Source organism: Poecilia reticulata, chromosome 20 (genome assembly GCF_904066995.2).
Source record: "Poecilia reticulata chromosome 20, P_reticulata-male-v2, whole genome shotgun sequence".
Classification (NCBI taxonomy): Eukaryota; Metazoa; Chordata; class Actinopteri; order Cyprinodontiformes; family Poeciliidae; genus Poecilia; species Poecilia reticulata.
In genome coordinates, this window is record NC_088849.1 from 17,714,055 (window position 1) to 17,738,293 (window position 24,239).

The following is a 24,239-nucleotide window of genomic DNA, read 5'->3' on the forward strand; positions in this document are numbered from 1 at the left end:
ACCACATGGGAATAAAGCATCCTCAGGGGTTGGAGGTGACCTGCCCCCACGCCTTTAACAAACACACACACTCGTATAAGAGGCATAGGCGGTACAGTTTTAACATGGGCTGAAAATGTCACATTAGAATGATGTTTTTTTTTTTTTTACTTTGTTTTAGAATCCTTCAGAAATGTCAGATGAAGAGCTAAATGATGACCTTCTTCAAAGTGACGATGACGACCTGAACACGAGGTACATTTCCATAAAATAATGTTTCCAGATCATTTTTTTTAGCTCAGATTTGGCATCAGTTTTTGATTCTGTTTCTCTAACACGTTAGCCCTGCCTCTTTTGCCTTTTTTTTAATCAATCTAATTGGCATTTTTGTCAATGTAGCAACTAATTAAAGCAGCTGATTTCCCTCAAGATATTCAAAACATTTTTATGTAGATTGTCTTCAGTTTATTTCACATTTTGTATTTTTTTCTTAAAGAAAAGAAAGAATCTCACCCCAGATTCTTCAAAGATATATACGATGCCACCCTTATTACTTTTTCAGTCATGACTGTAGCTCTGAGTAATCTATTTTGCTTTAAACCCTTTACTAAAATTAAATATTGGCTTATGTTTCCATGTAATGTATTAACTTTATTCACCGGTTTTATTCACTTTAAAAAGTATTATTTTATGTTATATATGATAAAGGTGCTTTGGCGATTAGTTTACGGTATGATGATGTTTTCCACACTTTACAAAATGCTCAGCTGATTGGCAGCCTGCATTGATGTGAAGGACAAATTCAAAGAAGAGAAATGTAAATCACGATTAATTGATTATTCAATTATTATTTGAATGGTCACATTCTGCTGATTTTTTTTTCATTTAGTCATTAAAGCTTTTTATAAAATACTGGAAGAGGCAAATAAACAAATAGTTCAATTTCATTTTAAATAAGAAAATAAACCTGAAATACAATAACATAGCAGTCCTCTGGAGTACGCTTGACCATTTGTGTCAAAGCATGCATCTACAGCTAGAAATAATAATTCTGATAACATATGAAAACCTCAACCTTTTCTGCTTGACTTAACATCAGTTCTTTCAGCAAATGACTTTTTACTGAGCCTGTATACTTCAGCCAACAATTACTCCTTTACTAAATTAGTTGACAATTATTTCAACAATCTTTTCGTCACGTTTAATAATTTAGCTTTTGTTGAGGTGATTAACTATCACAATGAGTCCCAGCAGCTCTAATGTTGTTTTTTCTCTCTCAGTGGTCAACATGCTACATACAGCATGGGAGCTTCCTATGACCAGCAGGGCAACTTGCAGGAAGCAGACTACACAGATGATGTCGTGAACCTGGGTGCGGAGGGCTGCGAAGAGGAGGAGGAGTTCCGCCAAGAGGAAGAGGCGTACGCAGGATCCTACAACCAGGAGGACAACACAGAGATGTCTGGGAACCAAATTGATTACGGCGGAGAGCCAGCTGAGGGTGACGATGGCTACCAGTACGAAGTGCTAGACATCGACATCAACGAGCCATTAGACGGTGAATTTCAAGTGAGTTTTCACATTTGCTCATTGCCGCTGTGTAAAGGTTGGCACACAGTCGCACCCACACGTTCTCCCACTCACATTTTCTCCCCACCTCTATTGTGTCCCAGAGATAATGTCTCATCTTGGGAGAAGTCAGGATGAAAAAAAAAAATCTATTCAGGAGACGGAGACGTCTGGTGGCGTTTTTTGGGCAGAGGACGATTACAATCATTATCACCTCCTGCCAGCAAATTTCTCCATCTTGCTGACAAAGTTTACTTGACGGCTTGTTTGGCCGCTGTCGCCTTCGAATCCCGCTGCCATTGTGACCTTGGGCCGTGTATCTTTAGAGCAGCGAGAAGCCTCTTTGTGTCGGGGAGATGTGCTGCCAATCGCCAGAGGTTAATGTGGGAGGCTCCCCCCGCCCCACTTCTGGCTTTTACACTGGATCTGATAAAGTCTCACACAGGTGAAAAGATTATTGACCTTCCTAAGGACACTCCATACAGTTTTCTAATGATTGATGTTAGTTTCTCTTTTATTCGTTTCCCTTTCCTCTTTAGCCAGACTAAGAGGATCAAAGATAAGGCTGGATCCATGTGCAAATGTCTGTTATGCTCCATTTACCGTGTTGTGATTGTGTTTGGCACCTGACAGAGATATATTAGCCCACCTCCCCTTTCAAAACAAAGATAAGATGTCGACCTTCTTAGCCAAAGTGGCCGTCTCTTTTCAATCTAGGGGGATGTGTGGTTATAGATCCGTATTTGCTGTTTACAGGGTCACTAAACTGGTTGACCTTGACTCTTTGCTCACCCTGGTTTCATTGAGGATTACGTGGAATGGTTCAAATGATTAAGATGTCCTCCTCTCTTGTGAGAGTCACTCCATTTGTTTGCTTCTCTGCAAGTTTGTTTTTATGTTTTGCATTTATGTGCGTTCCAGTTGAGAGGTTAATGGGGTACAACAGAGAAACACTGTTGTGTGACCTGCAGTCTGACCTTATTTACCAGCTAATGCTTGTTATTCTGAATCGCTTTACTAGCTCTGTTAGTAAGTGGATGACTTGTAGATTTTTGCCTCTGCGGCAGACTTGTTTATTTTGAATTTATAATAATAAATTGCAACGAATCGGAAGCCGAATGAAAGAGTTATGAAGATAAAAAGAGAGAAAAACTGATTTGTCATCCTGGAATGTTTTGCTTCCTTCGCTACGCAGTCGTGAACTTACAGTTCAGCCAATAACAGAGTGATTTGTGAGGAGTCAGTCAATGATATTTTCACCATCACTGAAGCAGGGAGGAGTGTTTTTATCTGTGCCTGCATTTCTGTATATCATGTCAAACATTTACATCTCATTGAATTTCAAATGCTGTCAGGAATAGTAATGAAGCCTTGCTCCCACTGTTATGGTAATTTGCCTTTGGAAAGGGGTGGGGCTCCCTGGTGCCTTCCAAATCCTCACCATAACATTTTGGTCTCCATTCTCTTATGTTTTTTTGTTGTTGTTGTTGTTTTTTTTTTGTCTCTGTTGATGTAAAAATTGTATATATCTAAAATTCAAATCCTACATTAATTCAACAAACCTGTATTTTTCTTAATTCACTCACCTCTTTTGCTTCTATTCATTTGTTTGTCGAGATGCTGCTTGCTAGTTTGCTTTCTAACAAAAATAGGATTTATTTACCAAGAATTTCTAAAATACAGTAGCACATTGTCAGTAAATATCAGAGAATTGACACTTACTTTGTGTATTTACCTTTAAGAATGAGGAATTTCAAAGATCCAATGGCAATGAAGCAGAAACAACTCAGGAGGAAGACGCTGAGGAGGGAAGAGGAGAAGAGCAGCGAGAAGAAGACGCTACAGAGGAACCTCCAGTCTATGAGACGGAGGAGGTGGGTCTGGACTGAGTGCTTTGATTTGTGATTAAATCTGAAACTGCATAACAGACTTCTCATTTGTATGACTTTTCTCAATTTTGCTATAATTTCTTTTTAACAAATTTATATTAAAAAAATTAAATGTTTTTATTGTACGTATTGGAGATAAAAGAAAATAATCAAAAGAAGACTGTACTAAGTCAGAAATGAACTACTTTTCTACTCTACAGGGCCATTCTTTGCCCACACTGCAAAATAAAACTGACTTGACCCAAGGAATAAGAAAACATCAAACATTTTAAATTTTGTTTATGTGTAATGTTCTTTAATGGTATAAATTTTGAAACTACAACTTAATCTTTTTGTTATTATTATTTGTTCGGTTTTACCAGTAATATTGGTGTCATTCTGTTATGGAAAGTCAAAGGAGATATTGCACCCATTTTTGCATTTTTCTTTGTTTTTATGATGCTGAAGACAGCTAGTTGATGTTTTTATAGACCAAAAATGCTGTAGGTTCTTTGAAATTATGCATTTCATGGAAAAAACAAAACAATTTTTAGTATTTGATCTTTGTATTATCAGTCGATCAGTTGACTGGGTCATCTGTGGATGTTTTTATATTATTTTTAGCCATTTTTTCCCCCAGTAGGTTTTTTGTTAGGCTTAGACAGCCTCTTGAGGGCCCAGAGCTTCAAGTTAAAGATCTATAAGAGCTGTAAAATTGACCTGTTTTTGATAAATGCAACCCTCTTCTGTAAAAGTCGTTTTTTTTTTTTTACACTAAAAACTTGGATGGACCAAAGAATAGTAACTGTGACATGAATTACTGTAATTGTAGCTGGAAAAATTTAAGTGGTTTACTCGTGTATTTTTATTTTATGTTTTATAGGATTTTTCTTATTTTTTTGGCTTTTATTTGCAGCAGAAAGTGGGTAGAGGGATTTGGGGGGAAGACAATGCAGCATAAGTCCCAGATTTAGGAATCGAATCCTGGACGGCTGCAGCTGCTCTACCACTGCACCACACACCGCCATGGTACTTGTGATTTTAATGCTGTGCACTGTCTCCAGGGTGGGAATAAGACTCTTCTCGAGGACGAAACGCAGGAGGAATCTGATGAAGAGGACGAAGAAGGGGCAGAAACTGGCAGAATACGGTTTAAATCTGAGAGAAAGGATGGCGCTGTTGTGCGCCTGGCGGATTCTGGAAGTAAAAAACGGCACATCCCTGAAACTCTAGGTATGCTTTTTTTTTTCTGTTTTCTTGATTATTTTGTGGCTTATTTATACTTTGCTCCCTGAAAGAAGAAAGCATGAAAATTATGTTTCCACATGTCTCCAGAGCTTTCAGACAAGGCCAAGAAAGACTTGATGGAGTTTGAAGTGCAGGAGCGGCAGAAGAGACAAAACCGTCACGGAGGCCGAGGCAGAGGAGTAGGAATGGGAGGAGGGGGGCGAGGAGGCAGAGGAAGAGGAGGTTTCTCTGGCTTTGGAATGGCAGATTTTAGAGGAGGACAAAGAAGAAAAATGCATGACCAAATGCTGCCCCTGATGGGAAACATGAGCATACAGGTAAACTGGTGAACTTATCTGCCCAAATTCTATTTGGGTCCATTTGGATTTTTTCAAGTGCATAGTGGAAAGTGTTTCTCACTTACAATAATTTACATATTATATACGAATTTATTGTGACAGACCAAAACAAAGTTAGGGTACAGTTTTCAAGTGGATTGAAAATATTACATGGTTTTCAAAATGAACAGCGTGGCATATTCTTTTGAGTTCAATCTTCCTGAGTCAGTCTTTTCTAGAAAGCACATTTTTGCACTTTGATCTGCAAGTGTAAGCCTCTTTTGTGGTCATTTTATATTACCTGGATGTAGTGTGTATTATTTCCTTTTTACGCTATCAACTTGTGACATTTGTGACTATTTTTCATAAAATCCGTTTAGCTCAAATGCAGGCTTATTACATTTAAATAATATCAAATATTTTCTGTTCTGACAACTCTAATCTCCAAATTATCAGGGTGTAAATCTATATTGATGTACTGAGAAAGTATACATTATTTTGAATAATATTGATACTTTAGCGGTAATGTAACGAGACATGATTCTTTTTGTTTGAAAGTTTTCCGATAAACCAAATTTTATATATATACCAACATGTAATATGGGCACAACCTAAAACATGGTTGCACCAGGTTGTAATAACACCAAATCAAACTGACACTAAGTACTCCGACGCGTCACGCTACAATGTTTTTATTTGATAGGTCTTGTTTTGAAGTCTCTTTCCAACGACAATATACAGCTTGACAGGATCAAATATATGAACAGTTTCTAATCTTCAGAGCATATCTCCAGTTCGATGTTTTTCTAATTTTAGTTTCACTTATTAGTGGCTACTTGTGGAAAATATCTTCTCCAAGAGTTGTATTTTCTATAAATAACTCACTTGATTTTTCTCTTGTACATATTCAGGGTGATAAACAAACTGAAAGAAAAATCTGAACTGTTGATATCAGGCTTTTTGTTGTAACCCGAGCTGCTTAATATGCTGCAACGATGCCTCGTGTAAGTAGTACACATAAACCAAACTGAAATGAATATCTTTTAAATAAATTTTTAAACAAAAGCCGTATAGATCTGTGGCGGTTCTTCAAACTTTAGCTCAAGGCTACAGGTAACAAAACAAACTGAGCTAAAGAGAACCCCTAAGGTTAAAGTAGTTCTCAAGGCTGCATTTAAACTCCAGCACTGCATTTTTTTTAGGTTATATTAATTAATGATAATAAGCTGTAAAATTCCACACACAACACCAACACAGGGAATGAAAAATTAATGGCACATGGTTGACATGCCAACACCACAAACATTTTGTTGTCTGCAGTTAATGAGGTCGTGCTTTTTGCGACATACTGTAATTGTCAGGTTTTTACCATTTGACAAATGTGGTCAGTGGCATGTTTGTTTGTTTGCTTGACCAATTATCAAAGATCAATTTGAAACGCCACTGAGCTGTACAGTTTGATCCCCCCCCAGCATTTCTCAGTTGGTTAGTATAGTTTTGCAGGTACAGATGTTTATGTTTGTGAATCATGTTCACTGTAGCTCACTTGGAAAGTCTCCACTAAGATATGCAAATACTCCTTAAATTAAGATTCTGTGTAACAGTTACACCTCATGTTGCAAATGAAACTGTGTCGTTCTTAATGGGAAGACCTGTGTTTTGACAGCTTGTCTCGTTTTCTTACGTTTTCCAATTAACAGCCATCCTCTCGAATGCCTTCCCCGCATCAGCAGCATCTGCAGTCCCATCAGCACCACCCTTCGCGTCCAAGAGGACCACTTCCCTTCCAGGAGCACGGACGCCCCATTCCCCAGCAGGCTCTTCAGCCGCTGCTCCCCTCTCACCTGGCTCATCGCTCCCCACCGCTACGACCCCAGCTGGAACAACCCCCACCTCGAATGATGAGTTCCCCGCCGCCTAGTTTCCCTCAGCATCACCAGCAACAGCCCGCTCAACCCAAAAATATCCACATTAACCCCCACTTCAGAGGACCTGCACAGTCCTCTGTACAAAGTAGGTTAACCCATCAATACCAGCATGTCTCAATAATGACTTTTTATTTTGATGTGAGTTGTCTGAGTTTCTTATATTTAATTACTTGAGTTGTTATTTTTTTATTGGTGAGAGAAAAAAGCAAGGAGGTACAATATTATTAATTATTCCAGTAATTCTGCGCTTATATCCCGGTTCTTAGGAGTATAAAAAATAAAGCCATAGTAAGCCATGTTTGCATTTTGTCACAAGCTGTCTGGGGAAAAACCGTAAACAAAATGCATTTTAGTCAGATGAGACAGAAATCAAACTATTGGGCCACTTGCAGAACATTTTGTGTGGCAGAAAACGAAACTTACATGTTACCCCTAATGCAGTATCTCCATCTTGAAGCATGGTAATAGCAGAATAATGCAGTGGGGACACCTGTCTTCATGAGGAACAGGGAAGCTGGTCAGAGTAAGTGGGAAGATGGCTGAAGCAAAATGTGGAACAATCCTGGAAGAAATCCTGTTAGAGGTTCCGAAAGACTTGACACCGGAGTGTAATCAACTCCTAGCAGGACAAAGACCCTGAGCATTGAGCGAGAGCTACTGCTGAGCGGTTCAGATGAAAGTATACAGAGTCTCAAGTCCATCGCTACACCATGGGGTTTTGTTCTGGAATGGTGGTTTCTAACTGGGTGTTAAACTCATCTATTTCTTTTAATTTTTGCAAATGTAAAAAATGTATCGGATCACAAACTGGGCTTCAAAGTGTTTAGTGTGTGATAAATCGGTCAAGATTTAGGATGTTAATTTCCAGATGTTGAATGTTTTTAAATTAAAAATCCAAAAACTATAATAAAAAAAAATCTTGAAAACTGAGTCTTTTAAAATACAGAAGATTGAAATGAAGTATTGGAAAAACCCTTAAAAGACAGGATGACATATGAATGATGTTACTGTTGTGTCATTCATTTTTGCATATGTAGTATTTGTTTACACACAATTAAGTGAAAAAGCTCTGAATGAGTTATTAATATACTGTCTCTGAATCCTTTTTTGTTATTAGAAATGTAGTTGCATCAAAATTGAATTATTTGATGCCAAATGTTATGAAACTGCAAATGCCTTCTTTACTTTTTTGTAAATTGCTCTGATATTATTATTGCCATGAGCTTCCTGCTCCATACCTATCAACGTAAAATAAAAAAAAAAAAAAAAAAAAAAAAAAAATATATATATATATATATATATATATATATATATATATATGCCTAAGAGTCCTTAGCATAGAGATATCTCCTCCTCTCTGCAATCATCCCCTCTCTCTGCCTACTGCCTCTCATTTTCCTTGTTTTCCACCCCTCCCCCACCCTTTCCTCCCCGTTTCTGCCCCTCTCTTCTCATTGCAGTGCCCTTGATGCCTCCTGCTCAGAGCCAGTCCAGACCTGCTGTGGGTCCTCAGAGGTTTCCTGTGAGTAGCAGCTGCTCCTCCACCTTCCATTTGCTTCACTTTCTTTCACTCGCCACACGGTCGATGTCCCTTTATGTTAGAGGAAATATCATTACTTCAATTAGACCGTCTGCACTGACCAAATACTGTTAAAGCAAATCCGTAAACAGCGATACGAGCCTGGGCGTACGACTGGAAACGCATGATAGGAGCTCCAGGCTGAAGACTTTTGGAGGCAGGGCTCTGCTGTGACGGGAATTACTTAACAGCTCTTCATGGATGGTGTGGAGCTCAGACAAGCCAGCTTGGCACATAATGGTATTGTGAATATGGGATATACTCCTGGTAAAAAATTCACTCTCTGCAAGTTTGTGTCCTAAAGATGCAGAAACATTCTCTCAATGATATCTGAGCTAGTGAAACATGGTGGTGGACTGAGGCTTCCCCCCCTCCCTCCATCTTATATTCTTACATTTGGCATACAAATGTATCTGAGATTAGTGATTTTTCTGGAAGAAAGGGTCTCCCATTTGAGTCACAAAGAAGCCCTCCCAAAAGGCGACAGAAATATCTTTCAAGTCATAATTGCATTGAAGAAGCCTGCTTGCCATAAAGTGAGCCGAAGTGCCCTAAGTCGCACCATCCTTTTAGATAATGATGCCCAGGCATCAGGTGGTGCTGCTGCTGACTGACATATTTCTGGAAATTGCATTTTATATGGATTTATGCAAATTAGCAATCAGAAAATGACTACATCCAATTGCCTTCATGTGGATGTACAAATGAGCCTGGCTGTTTCTCTGGAGACGCTCTTAATGAAAAGCTGTATTTTTATTTACCTCTTTCTCAACCTTCTGTGTCAGAATGATGCTGCTCCTGTTCCCATATGTCTAACATCATGTTGGATGTTGACAGCAGACTTGCTTAAAAAAAAAAAACAGTTTGGGCTCTTATCAGAAAGCAGAAGATGCATTGGGAAGAGAATTCAGACAAGTTGGGAGATAAACAGCACGATGTTGGATTCCCCAGCTGCCAATCACATTTAGGCTACCGTTGCCAAGGACATGATTTGAAATGCAGGTGACACACCAGCAGGCAACTCTCCATTTATCAGTGGACATGTGATTACTCATGATTATCATACATTATCATCCCATCAAATTTAATTGTTTAAAGGCTGGACTAATGGGGGGTCATAGCCTCCAGTATTAATGCATTAAATCTTTGGAGGTGGAGACAGGTTTTGAAATATTAATCTTAACACCAATTAAAGCCCTTGTTAGGAATATTTGTTTCTACACATCTTTAAGCCTCGAAACTCCAATTTGTGGTGATTTTTTTCAAATTATTCAATAAAATGATTAATTTATTTTAAAAATCAACATATGGAGGGAAAAAATGCTTTGAAAGAACATTTTGTAAAAAAAAAAAAAAATAAATGCTGTTTATTTGATAGTTATTTGCTTAGTTTTGAAAACACTTCTACATTCTGGGAATCCTTATTCTACGCTGTAATCTGCTGGTTAGGGAAGCTTGGCATACTTCCATCTATGAAAAGTAAGCCAAGAGATGTGAGGCATCACGTCTCTTGGTGATGCCTACTGATGCTGATGGCTGTTAAGGAGTTGCTAATGAGGTGTGTGAAAAAGAATTAATGTCACAACAGCTTTGTTTTCTGTGCTTGGCCAGAAAACAAAGCTAGCCAGTTCATCTTCTTGCTGCCATGCTGTTTATTAGTTACAGTTTGAAATACAGTCAGCATCTACAAACGTTAACAGGACTTCTGTGCAACACTGCCTCTAATAATAATGTTAGAACTGTGAACTGTAGAACGATAGGCTGAGACTGTTTGTGAAATTTTAAAAGGACAGTTGAAACTTTTTTCTATTGCGAGGTTATGTGGAGTTTTGGAATCAATATCCTACACACAGTAGGTACTCATAGGTATCAAACTGGAAACGGTTGTACTTTTAATTTCTCCCATCTTAATCAACCCTGCTTTCAAAGATGCCATCATACCCCCCTGTAATTGCCATTTATAGGAGGCATGTGACATGAGTCACATGTCTCATTCCCTCCTTCCCCCAATTTTAAGATGCGCCTAAGTCCGAAAGCCTTTGGAGTTTTGGAGTTTATCACCAAAGGTGCAAAAAGCTGCTCAGCACTTATAATGATAGTTTGATTGCATTATTGCCAGGAAAGGCTTTTTCTTTGCTTACTGAAAAAATCCCATCACATTTTCCGCATACCAAAATGCATATGAATGCAGACATATTTTTTCTTAATTGACACTCTTTTGTTGTTTTCATATCAACAAACCTTTTGGTTGAATTAAAATTAGTTTAGATCTAAATCTGCTGGGACTGGGACTCATTTAGTTATTAACTTGCAGTGTGACATTTATGAAACCTTTATTCTGTCTGTGTGAGCACAAAAAAGTGCCAATTTCAAAGCTTTTTTTGACATCAACTGATCTTGAGATGAGCACAGACCTTCAGTTTATGGATAGGATTAATTCACAGTTCTTACAGATTTACTGTAAATATGCAGTTTCTCTAGTTTCTCTGTTTGGGAAATAAAAAAAAATGAAGATCCATCCATCCTGTCCATCTGTTGTCTTGTTTTCCCCAATTTTTATTTCATCTGAATTGTTAGTTCATTGCAGGACTTGTTTTACCAATTTAAAGTGATTTTCTACATTCTGCTGCAAATCTGTGATTATATGACTCGAATGAATTGCCTCATTTCTTTTTTAACAGACGGTTGGCCCAAAAATAGATTGGAATTAAAATACATGGAAATGAAGTGCAAGACAAAGCTGTCAGATGACATACAATCAAATTACACATGACATTTAAGCATTTTTGCATTAACATTTTATAGCCGTAATTCATTGAAATTCTTGGCAAAAACAAGAAACAAACCAATAATCCAAAGTTAAAGTCAGTGGCTATGAAAAATGTACTTTACAGGTACAAAATTGAGTTAGAAAGGGGAAAAATAGCAATGCATATGTATTGCCATAGAATTCAAATACTTCAAAAATCAATCAACTTTATTGTTCACCCTAAGAAATCAATATAAATTCTCTTTTAAAAAATACTCATCATGTTAAAAATCAGATGTTCATAATGAGTTGGGTGCTTTAACATTTGGCCTCCTCTAATATATTTGCTTATATTACGCCTTTTTAGCTTGGAGCTTCACCAGCTTCACTCAAATATTGAGCTTTCCAGACACTGTTTTATCAAGGATTAGAAGTGAGAGGATGAGCTGTGGTATTTGAGAGGTATTATATGGACACCGGAGTCCTCATTGTGCAAACCTGTCTGTCTGACCTTTTAGAATAGTATGATTGTGCCCCCATTGTGATCCCCTGTCTTCGTAAGCCCCTTTGATTAACTTTATGTTAAGCAAGTTTTGGGGACTCTGGCCTTGCTTTTTAACACCTCTTCTCTCTAAATACCTCCATAGAGCAGTGGAATAAAGATGGATTAGGCCTTGATAGCATCTTAAGTAATTTACAATAGGCTCAGAGGAGGCAAGCAGCCCATTTGTGGAAGTGTCACGTGTTGAATAGGAGGTTAATTTTTCAACAGAGATGGATGTTTAAAGAATAAAGGAGACAGTTATGAGGGGGGATTCAAATTCCAAGGAGGGATTAAATAGTTATCTGGTTTTCTTGGTTAAATTGATTGGGTTTAGAGTAGAAAGCTGTCGACCAGACGAAGTGGTTGAAACAAAGATGAGGCCACCTATTCCCCCCCCGAAACACTTTTTCCTTATTAGACACTGCTCTTCATTTATATCAATAAAGCCCCAAGAAATATTAATGCAGGTTTGCTCAGGAATTCATGCTGAAGGGTTCCTTTGGTATTGGCATGCATATTGATGTTTACATCTGTTTAAAGACACCAGCACTTCAATTACTCACACTCTCCCTGCCCAGTCTAATTCTCCACAAATTCCCTTTATTAGTTAGAGTTGTTTTTCGATTATTGAGTTTCCAGATTGGAGAAATGATTCATGAGTTTCCTGGGGTTTTCTTCCTAGGGCCTGGGAGACTTCCAGCAGCACATGCCGGGTAATTTTGGTCCACCCCAGCGACCGCCTCATCACATGGAGCCCTTAAGGAACCAGCCACCTCAGGGCCCTCAGGACAGGGAGCCTCTCTTTATAGGAGGTGAGTCTCAGCGTCTAGCCTTGATGAGTGTTGGGAAGCTTTCAGAGCATATTGAGCTCTCTTCATCACCTCTAGCTCTATACCTAGAGGGTATGCTGCCAGCTCTCTGGTGTTGCTGTATTAGCAGATCTCATGTTAAATGCATGTATGTATATACATGTGAATGAACCTTGGAAATGGCTTTAAACATACATATTTATGATTTTTTCATACCCGTCGTTAATGTAAAATTGATAGCCTATGCTCTTGTTTCCCCTCTTCACCCTGATAGAGTTGTCTGATGTTTTTCATGCTGCAAAGATATGTGAAATTTCTTCTTTTTGGGAGGAAACAAACTAAACTGAGCTGTTGTTGCTTTGTCTTTCCTGTGTGTCCGCAGAGTGTGGAGATTCATCGCGGTTTCCAGGTCAGCATATGTTTGATCACCCGGGGCCCGGCTCTTTGATGAACAGCGGCAACAACCTCCACCACCACCAGCAGCAGCTGCCCGTACAGGCCCACATGGGCTTCGGCCCTCCCGGAGCGCCCTTCAACCAGCCAGGCCAGGGCCCATTAGGACTGTTCCAGAGAGAACCCCCGAGACCCAACCTCCCGCCCCACCAAGGCCACCAGGGGATGGCGAACCTGAATCAACAAGGTGGTCCCCCAAACCAGCCCCGGCCTTTCATGAGCCCTCGGCAGCCATTCGGCCAGCAGGGCAACATGTTCCCCCCTCCACCAGTTCAGTTTGGGATGCCGGTACAACGAAGAGTAAGTGGTAGACATTCCTTTCTCTTATTTTTACTCTGATTCTGCTTGAAATTTCTGTTAAGTGTTCTGAGTAGCTTTTATGTTCCCATAAACTTGAAGTTATTATCAAAACAGTCTCACTTAGCAAGAGCCAGTGCATTTTGTCAAGAGAAACAGACTAGAGCTCCCCCTAGTGAGGGAATCCTTGTCGTATCATATTTGAAATCCAACAAATAAGTTAAGCAACAATTAAAGTAAAGTTTACATCAAGCACCAATAAGTAGCATATAAAATAGATACTTGCAGAATGAAATGACAAGTGGGATAATAAGTAGACTATGAAATGCCAAAAAACAAAGGTACGGTTTTAGCCTCGTCTTCCAGAGAAGTTTGTCTGTTTTTGATGGTGGATATAAATAAATAGGTCAGTAATCTATGAATGGTCTTGCTGAAAGGACCTTCATATATATCCTCAAATTTGAGTTTTAAGTCAAGTTTATTTGTCTAGCACATTTCAGTAACAATCCAATTCAAAGTGTGACAGAGAGACAACATGGCAGAGTAGCCAGTTATGAAACAAGCAGTAAATGTCACATTTTGCCAATTGCCATAATCAAAATCATCAAGCAAAGATGCATGAAATGTATTGATCAATGTTCCAGTTATTAATTAAAGGAAAAAAGTTTCTATATGACTCTACAAAGGCGTGTTTGCTTACTGACAAGGATTCTGATCGTGACTCTGTAGGATTTTATTGGTGTCATTTCTGAAGATGAATTTCTCAAAAACCAAAGAAAAGTTAAATGACTGTAGGAAAAAGTCTCCACTTTGCCCTCCAGTTTTAATCCATGAGAGCTGTTAAGATTATGGATTACAGATAACTTTGTAATTTGATTTACAGCTGCTAAACAGATACAGTCTATTCTAAGGCTTTATAGTTTTATTGGACATTGAGAATATTTCTGAAAATGATAAACTCCTTTTTTATTCAGTCAGCTTTAGCTTTAACTTTTATTTAGTGATTTGAGTCTCACTCTAAAGCAGAAGTCCAAACTAAACAGCATAGTAAATATGTGCAGCAAAACTACAGGACTAAGTCTTGTAGAGCTTCCCCATCTCTACAGGACTAGAGTTGCAAAAAAAACAAACATATTCTTGTTGACCAAAGATTTATTTCCAGGTATTTTCAAAACCATGTTAATAAAGTGCAATACAAATGGGCAAAAATGTTCCTTTGTCCCTTTTAGGGATAACCTTATTCATAATTTTAACTGATTGGCCAAAACAGAGAGTGTCATAGTCTATGTTTGTATTCTAGTTCTATCATGCATGTTGTTGTTTTTGTATTTATGTCAATCATATTTGGACTTTTCTGGCTCCAAAACAAATGGTCCCTTTGGTGATGATAGCATTTATTTTGATTTTATCTGTTTGGTCAATAGTGCATTTAATAGTCTACTTATTATCCCACTTGTCATTTCATTCTTCAAGTATCTATTTTATATGCTACTTATTGGTGCTTGATGTAAACTTTACTTTAATTGTTGCTTAACTTAATTGTTGTTGGATTTCAAATATGATAACAACAAGGATTCCCTCACTAGGGGGAGCTCTGGTCAATAGTTGAAAAATCGATCAAAACTAAGTACTCCAATCATTTAGCAGTGTGACCTTTAAAAATTAACATGGATAATATTGTAAATTTTTTTTCTCTGCTATACACACACGAGTAAGTTAGACTTCAGCATAAAACCTGCATAGAGAATTAAGAACCTCAAAGTTGGTATCTGAGTTGGTGGACCAAAAATACAAAATTTCAGTTTTGCCAGCTTTGCAAACAGAATTTTTCATCCATTAGGTTATTTCACTTAGATAGAAGAGGAGCAGTTATAGGGAATCTGAAGACTCCAGAGAGGGGTACAAGTAGGTGCCGTGGGCATCAAAAGGCAAAAGAAATATTTTGCTCCCTGATCGTGTTTCCTGGGAGGCAGAGCATGTACAGAAAAATGTAAAGGCCCCATAACAGAGCCTTGGGGTATTCCATGCGAAACAGATGATATTAGTTGAACACAATTTCACAAGTTTGCAGTCCATTACCGAATAAACATGTTGTAGAGAAATAATTCAAGATGATTTAAATATATTCGTTTTAATGTGAATTCTGTTACCGTTGCAGGGCTTGATGCACACCCCCCCTGTCTCCCAGCTGCCACATCACGATCCTTTATCTCCCCATCCCATACATCAGCAGCAGCACCACCACCATAGGCAAGAGATGCCCCATCAGCAGCACCAACAGATAAATCTCAATGAGCCTCGCTCCATGACACATCATGGTCAAAATCCTTTCCATCAGCAGCAGGGGCATGGTGGCCCCAGGCACATGAATCCCCGTTCTCAGAACCCCCCACAGAGGAACATGTCAAACAGGCAGAGAATGGTAAGAGATCAACAGAGAAGGTCATTATTGGTCAGAGTGTTCTGTTTTGCCATAGTGTCGCAAAATTAGCCTTTAGTATTTTTTTCATTGTATTTATTTTTTTCAGTTAGAACCCCTCAATTTCATTTGAGACCAAAATTATGCAAGTAGATAAAAAGCAATTAAAGACCTGAATTAAATCTCTTTGTGTCTCCAGAACACGCCCATCTCCAAGCCAATGCAGCACCGCAACAGCAACCTACGGGAGCTCCCTGTAGCACCTGCTAACACAAACATGAACAGTTCCTCCCCCGCTGCCAACATCAACCCTGTTGCCAGGACAACGCCGGGAATGCGTCCGGGGCAGAACCCTCAGCCGGCGTATGGCGGTGGCAGAGGAAGAGGCCAAGCTGCGAAGCCTGAACCACAGGCTGGGGAAGCAGGCAGGGTGGTGACTCAACAACAGGAAACTCCAAACACACGGTCCAGCTCAATACCACAGGTCAGTGATCTAGGATCAGACCCAACTGCCAGAACAAAAAAAAAAAAATTACTGTCCAGATAATTGAGAAATGTTTTTCCCCTGTTAAGCTTCTCTAAAACGGGGCGCTGCATATTAACTCAGAAAATACTGTGCCTTGCTACAGTAGAGTCGTTCAGTCCCTTAAATTTTAGATTTATTTAAAAATATGGCTCAATCTGGCCAATACTGTTAGTGATCCGAGTGAATACCAGCGGTTCACCGTAATCCATTCCACATTGTCTAAATGTTACACATTTTAAACCAGAGAAAAGGGAAATTCTGCTGATTCAGAAGTGAGCTCGAGCATTTTATTTTTTTTCTAAGTAGCGGAAGTTGAGGTGAATGTTTTGTACAGTGGATTTCTGATATTCGTGGGGATTTGGGACCACAAATAGTTAAAATGTTTGGATATTTGAAACCACCACTATGAAAACTTCTATTTTAATGTTTCAACACCAAATATACTACAGTATTCATAAACTGTGTATGTTAATGCATATTAATAAATGGTACTCCTGGATTTACTGCTCTGTAAACTCCAGCCAATAGCACGTCAAGTAGCGTTTTCTCTATATATTTCAGTTTCCCAATATGCACTTTTTAAAAAAATTTTTTTTAGAATATTTCAGATTTTCCATGAGTAATTTGGAATTGCGTTCCACAGACAAATCTGTGAATAGATAGGGCTTCAACGTTCTCCAATTATGTAAAATCCCTTTGGAGTAAAATAAATTAGCCATGCCTTAAAAGATGCAATTTAACATAATGTTGGGAAAAAAACTTTAATCTTGTTTTCAAGTGCGATAAATATAGGATGCATCAACCCCATTAAATAACTATGGCATATAATTGTGATTTTAAAATTGACTACAATTATGATTTTTTTTATTCTTTGAGCAGCCCCTTTTTTACTGTGAAGTCACCTTTTGCAACATGCTTTTTATGCTGCAGGACCCTGACGAAGACGAGGAGACGCGGCAGTACCGTCTGAAGATCGAGGAGCAGAAGCGTCTGAGAGAGGAGATCCTGAAGAGGAAGGAGCTGCGGCGGCAGATGCAGGCTGGTGTCAGGAAGAAGGAGCTGCTGGAGAGACTCAACGCTCAGACAAACACACAAAACCAGGACTCTACTCCTACACAGACTCAACCTTCACTACCAAATCAGCAAAAGCAACACCCTGTACCACAGCAAGTAATACCACCGCCGCAACAACCGCAGCAGCAAGAACAAAACCTGCAACAACTACAGGCTCACCAGCAGCAGAGGCCGGTTCCTCAGAGGCCACAACAGTCAGTAAATCACACATTAACTAATCCTAATCAGGACAGTGCCATGCCTCCTAGCATTCCTGCCCTGATCCCTGCCCCACGCCCCAACGTCAAGTCACGCCTGCAGATGGTAAAAGGGAGCCCACAGGAACAGCAGCAGACCCCCGGCTCAGGTCCTGAGCAGCAGTGGAAGCAGCCCCAACAGAACCAGCAGCAGCAACAGCAGCAGCAGCCACTCCAGCAACAAAGAAGAAACAGCTCTTTGCAGAGTGCAAACAAACCGGGCGCTCAAGTTCCTCAAAAGAACACCCCTCCTTCAGTGAGGCAAGGCCCAGCTCAGACTCTAGGACCTAAACCTGGGGCGAAAAGAACTGTGATGCAGCGAGTGAAAAATTCAGGTGTGGAAGCCCAGCAGGTGCCACAGAAAGTCAGAGTCGTCAAACTTTCAGGACCGGTGAGCTCAGGATTTCATTTTTATTTGACACCTTCTTTTGTGTCTGACATTTATTTGATCCTTTGCTGTAGATTTTACCCACAAGGGAAACTGCATAACAGGGGAAGGAAATGCCATTGATTCCCTCTCACTGTCTATTTTGTTATGTAGTTGATATCTAACCTATGAGAATGACATGGTGATGTCTGTGTCATTTTGGTATCTTCTATTAAGCATTGGGAGCTGGTATTTAAGCCTCAATGTCTTTACACACTTTTTAGCTCTTGGAACTCAGAAAGTCTGGTGGCATTAATAAAAAAAGATCAGTCTGACATTTATCTGTAGAGTTGGAGATTCCTCGGCTCTGCTTTCAAAAGGTTGATATCCTCTTTTCAAGACAGATGGGCAAAATAAGAATAACAAGATATTCAAGAATGCCATTTCTTACTCTCTTGATGCACTGGAATTCAAAACTATTGATATCCTTTGAACTTTTTAAACGTTTTGATATGTTACAATCCCATGCTTTATTTTTTTGATTGAACAACTTTGTCAATATTTGCAAAGTGACACAGGGTGTGTTAAGTGATGTTGAACACATCTGAGTCATTACTTTATGGGACCACCTTTTGGGTCGATTACAGCTGCAAGTCTTATTAGGCATATCTTTACAGTGTTGCGCATCTGCAGACTGAAATTCTTGCTCATTCTTCTGTGCAAAATATCTCAAACATACTGCATAGTGAACGTCATTGTTTTATTTTGACACGATAGTCTGGTAGACGCTGTTCGATTGGGGACCAAAATAGCAACTTTTGTTTTATTTTCAGCTGGTGCGGTTTTGCTTTCACATTGCACTGTCAAAAGAACCAAACCTTTTGAAAAACTGTTCACCCCCTCACCTGTGGTGGTGCTGCACCAAGATCCACAAAATGAAAACCTCTGAAGAAGACAAAAAAGGGCAACTTCCTTCTTCACAAAAAGTAATTAAAAATGGAGTTGGGTCAGATTTTAGTGGTTGTAGGATTTCTCTTTTGTGTTTGGCAAAAGCCCATGACTCATTTCTCCCTCTAGCTCTAGACACTCATGTTTGTTTAGGTTGTATTTACCCAGAATGCCCTTCTCTCGTCTGATTCCTGCTTATGGAGCGATCTCCGGTTCACTTGCATCTACATGTGCTTTCAAAACACACCTTAGTTCACTTCAACGGAACCGAACCTGGGTTTAATTACGCATTCACATTGGACTTTCTGGACAAACGAACCAGCGTTTGATTAAAGCGGACTAAAAAGAGCTGGCGTGAACATACTTATAAAATTCTCCCAGAGATTCCAGCTCTGTGCTTTGACTTGACCATTCTTGTGTTCACACGCATACCAGGATTAATTTCCATCTAGCTTTTAATCAGTTTCTCTGTCTCTGCTGGAAAAAAAAACCATCCCTATAGCATGACACAGCTGCTACCTTGCTTTACCATAAGGATAATGAGTTCAGGATGTGCAATTACAGTTTTCAGCCATTCATAGACCATTTGTGGGACAAAAGGTTGAGTTTTGGTCGGATCAGACAGAATAAGCTTCTTCCACGGTTTTAGTTTACCGTGTGGCAAACTGTAAACTGTAAATCTTATGGATTTCTTCAATTTTTAGCCATTGCTTCCTTTTGCTATTTTTAAATAAAAGCTATGTTAGTGTATTGCACTAGTAGTTGTCCTGATGATGGATTTCTTGTGCATAGTTTGATGGACATTTTGGCCATACCTTTTCCATTCTTGGACGATGGATTGAACTGAGCTCTGTCCAAAGTTTGGGTTACTGATTTATAATCTAATGCTGCTTTATATTTACCAGCAACGTTATCCCTGACTTGCATGCTGTGTTCTGTAGTCTTCATGATGCAGTTCATTCATTAATGCTTTCTAACAAGCCGCTCAGGCCTTCAGAAAACAGCAGGGTTTATACTGAGAGAAATTATAGCTGGAATCTTATTGAGGGCCGTCAAAGTAAAGCATGTTAAATATATGTGCATGCCACACTTTTTGGATTTTTATTTGTTAAATCTATGAAACACACAATTTTCTTCCTGCTTCACAATTATTCACATTTTCTATTGAGCTATTGTATAAAGTCTCAATAAAATACATTGAAATGTGTAGTTGTAAGATGACAAAAAAAAAACTTGAAGGTTTATGTTAACTTACTGCTTTGTTCTAATTGCACACTAATCTTTTTTTTTTTTTGAACAATGACAAAGGGGATGCATGTTGAGCATTAATACTCATCATTGAAGAGACATGTCAGTGGGATGTGATACTATTTGAAATAAGCCGCTTTCAGCCCCTCATCCCTTAGGATGAAGCAGCTGCGGTAAAATTGCAGACTGGCTGCAGATGAAGTTCACAGGGTGTCACTGTGTTAATGGAACCACGTGCAGAGCCATCTGATTTCCTGAACCTTATAGGGGGGAAAAAATGTAGGAGGATCTGAAGTGGAGGAAAAGTGGTTGAAAACCAAAAGCTTCATAAGTTGCAGAGCGAAGAAGATTCCCTCCTGCATTGTTCTGCTGTCATCAACGAGAGCTTGACAATGTTATCTCCTCTTATTCCCCTTCCCTCTTCCTCTCTGTCATCCCTCAGTTGCTTTTCATATCAACCCATCTCTCAGGTGTGAGGCAACAATAGATGCCAATCCAAGACCCTTGTAATTAATCTTTCTTGGTTGAAGGTGTAAGGGGGGGATAACATAATACCTGTGTAAGAAAGTTGCCACTTTTGAGGATTTTGGATTTGTATAGCTTAGGCACAGAGATAAGAGGCAAATTATATTTTCATCAGAGGTAACACAAAAGCAGTGCAAAACACAAAAGCTCAGGAAAATGGTTGTGCGTGAAGTGGGGGGAGGGATGGGATACACATCGAGCTGCTGTCGCTTCAGTGTAATGCAGCTTAGCATTTGATGGGCGCAATCAGGAGCTGTGATTTCTATAGAAGGGATTAATCCATTTACTCTCCGCTGGGGACAGGTCAGAGATAGCGGCTCTTTTCTTCCCGTGTATTGATCTGTCACATCTTTCTGCAGAGTCGGAGAAGGGACGACCTTCAATTCCTCGCCGCATGTCAACAGCGGAGCTGTGACTTTATTTGATAATGAGACCATCACCTTGTTGGGTTGATCTTTATTCTCGGCAGAGTGGCTGATGGAAATCCAGTTCCAGTGATTGCAGATATTTAGTTTCTTTTGTGGAGCTCCTTTCACAACCCTTGGTCAATTATATACAGTTCCTCGCAGAAGTGTTAATACCCCTTGAACTTTTCAATGTATTTCATCGGGATTTTTTACGTGACAGACAAACACAAATAGTGCAAATAGTGGAATGGAAAGAAAATTATGCGTTTGTTTTTTTATATGCAGGTTATAATATTAGGAACTCATTTTGATTGGTTAATAAAACTGGCATTACAATTACTACATGCTGTGCGTCTTTGAGAGAACACAGAATTATCCTGCTCTGGAATAATGGGAGGACAAATGCTGCTGTGTAAAATGTTGGCCAAATACTTCATGTTGGGGCTGCACACAAATAAAGACAGGCAAAATTTGGATAGTGACTCAGTGTTTTTCCCCCTGCCCCATTGTTCCAATTCAGAGCGGAAAGGGGCCCGAGGCAACCAGCAGCCCTGCGCAGCAGCAAGGCACCTGGCAAGCACCTCCACTCAACCAGGGCATCCAGAGGAAGGTGGTGACCATGATGGGACAGCAGCAAGCGGGACCAGGTGGAACACCGCAGGCTAGCCGCGGGGGCTCGGGAGACGCACAGCAAAGCAGGGTGTGACATGAAAGAGATCTCTCTCTCTCTCTGTCTCTGTCTCTTTTGTTTTAGGACACTAAGAATTATTTTTTTTTTATACCTGTAATGTATTTATTACCAGAGTAAACTCGTGTTTCATGGCACCTCCCAGCCAAAACGTCTCCTGTAAAAAGTGATTACACCGGCGCCGGGTAGATGTAGCAATCATGCAGCGGGACAGACCGGTGCGCCAGGTTCAGGAGTATTGACAGGCTGAAAGCAGCAGAACAAGCAGGGATCCTCCATCTCCCCTGGCCGCTGCGCACACATGTCACCACCAGGCTCTTGTCACTGGTTCCAGACTCGCAGATGCTGACAGTGTAAGGCAGCCACCACTACGCCTGCATGGCTGCTCTGCCTTTATGCTCCCTCAACCCCCAGATACACACACACACACTCATAACCATATTTCCTCCACCTCCTCCTCTTTCTGCACCAGGGGAAACGTACCTCTCTCTCACACAAGATCATATGAAGATATGTCATGAAGCCTGGCATCATCTTCTGACGTTTATGTTCTGTGTAGATTTATGATGAGTCAATCACGTTAAAAGTCTGAAAGGCACAAGAGGAAAAATGTGTGACGTTTTTTTAAACGTACCTTTGCGCAAAGAAACGCATCTTTGACGAAAGCAGAGTTTAGATTCCCCCCCGCCCCCCCAAGCCTTGTTTTATTTATTTTTGCTCACTGCTTGGTTTAGGTTGTCGTGTCGGGCCGGGGTCGAGGTAGAGGGGCCGGTCCGGTGGGACGGGGTCAACCGCTGCCCACCAGGCAGAGCCAGAAAGGAGCAGAGAAAGAACCCAGCACTGTGTGCATCGAGGGCCTCTCCACATCTACCACTGAGTTTCAGCTCAAGAACCTCCTCATGTCCATCGGGCCCATAGAGGTAGGACACACCACATCTATAGAAAGGCTCAAGTTTAAAATACATTTTTTTTGCAAACTTTTCCTGATTTAGTTTTAGCCACAAACACCAATCTCGTTGATGTGGGTTTTATTTGACGGAACAACCCTTCTGATAAAAAGAGTGGCTAGGAGAGGGCAATTTTTGAAGTAAAAGCAATCATGCCAAAGTAGGCGAGTCCTTAGGTGAAAGGCTAAATTTCAGTATAAAACAAACACTTCAATGGCAGTGGCAGCATTATGCTGTGGGGTTGCTTTTCTTTTTCAAAAACAGGGAAACTGTTCAAAGCTGATTGAAAGATGGAATGCACCTTATATTGTGTTGATGATCTGGCAAAGAAGGGATCTACAGAGCACTTTCTCTATGTTGAAGTGCTCTTATTCGTTATATGCTTATATATAAGGACATATATTTTACATAGGGAAATTGTGATGAAACTCAAGATCACAATTTTTGCCATTGTTGCCCTCTCCCTGTCCAGTTAGTATTTACCAAATATGGATCTTGATTTGGGACAAATTCTTCATTTAGACACCTTGAATGGTATTTTGTTGTTATGCCAGGCCACGATTTGGCTCTGTGATTGTAGCATGTCGTCTTAGCTTTCACATCATTTAGAAAACAGTTACCCGTCTCCAGTGAACCAAGTTTTTGTGTAATTTGTATGTATTTTTTGACAGAAGTTGTATTAAGCTGAACAAGTAACGTGGCACAATAGAGTACAACGCTATCACTCGTTTTTATTCGCCCTTGCTGGCATAGGCAAACTCCACAGCCATGTTTTCTGGGCAAGTGCTCTTTCACAGTGCTTCACACCTCTGCAGGAGTTGTTTCTGAAAACTGGTTTCAAAAAGTGATCGTGTCAGAGACTCGAATCGATCACCGGGAATGTGTAACACAACGGCTGGATCGCAACAGAAACGTTAGTTTCACTAAAGAGCAGCTTTGTGTAAATGGGGCCTCCGTAGCAAGATTACAAACTGATGTTCACAGAAATACTTTGTCTATTTTGACTGAGCTTGAGTTACTTTTCGGAAAAGAAGGGGGGAAAAAAAGTTCAGTTCCTCAGACACATCAAATATAAGTGCATGTCACGCTTTTGTAGATTCTTAATCATTTAATTTCACTTTTTTTTCTGTTTTGCTCTACTATGTTTGGTCTGTCACCAGTAAAAACATGGATGCTTGGTGAAAAAAATATGAGTATTTTCTCTCCACCAGTGTAGAAATGTGTTGAAATGTGATCTCTTAGCGCCCTCTGTTGGGTTGATTTGGAAGTTAGTAAATAAATGATCCCAGTTGGCCCCACCACCCCCACGTTCTCTTATGTATTGGATGAGTATCTCTCTCTCTCTCTATTCAGTTCGTTCCTTCTCTGTCTCCTGCAGATGTTCAAAATGATGCCGCAGCAGAGAAAGGCTATTGCCAAATTTTCCAATCCCCAGCATGCTGCGAGTTTCCAAATGAGCTTCCATAGGTAATCAATACTCACCTTCCTTTCATCTTTGTTTACATAATGAAATG

The 24,239-nt window shown here is 39.8% G+C and overlaps 1 protein-coding gene across 2 annotated transcripts in view; it reads left to right on the forward strand.

The window, feature by feature from the left end:
- Positions 1 to 24,239, forward strand: part of rbm33a (RNA binding motif protein 33a) — a 34,862-nt gene that overhangs the window by 5,224 nt on the left and 5,399 nt on the right. Inside the window, exons 4-18 of one of the 2 annotated variants that reach the window (XM_008396747.3) lie at positions 161 to 234; positions 1,260 to 1,548; positions 3,291 to 3,422; positions 4,481 to 4,649; positions 4,752 to 4,981; positions 6,682 to 6,994; positions 8,370 to 8,431; positions 12,464 to 12,593; positions 12,973 to 13,343; positions 15,499 to 15,762; positions 15,959 to 16,243; positions 17,216 to 17,986; positions 21,611 to 21,790; positions 22,513 to 22,698; positions 24,104 to 24,192. In XM_008396747.3, coding sequence (XP_008394969.1) covers positions 161 to 234; positions 1,260 to 1,548; positions 3,291 to 3,422; positions 4,481 to 4,649; positions 4,752 to 4,981; positions 6,682 to 6,994; positions 8,370 to 8,431; positions 12,464 to 12,593; positions 12,973 to 13,343; positions 15,499 to 15,762; positions 15,959 to 16,243; positions 17,216 to 17,986; positions 21,611 to 21,790; positions 22,513 to 22,698; positions 24,104 to 24,192 — 3,545 coding nt within the window. The remainder of the gene's footprint in view (positions 1 to 160; positions 235 to 1,259; positions 1,549 to 3,290; positions 3,423 to 4,480; positions 4,650 to 4,751; positions 4,982 to 6,681; positions 6,995 to 8,369; positions 8,432 to 12,463; positions 12,594 to 12,972; positions 13,344 to 15,498; positions 15,763 to 15,958; positions 16,244 to 17,215; positions 17,987 to 21,610; positions 21,791 to 22,512; positions 22,699 to 24,103; positions 24,193 to 24,239) is intronic. The other variant, XM_008396748.3, reaches the window with a different exon arrangement.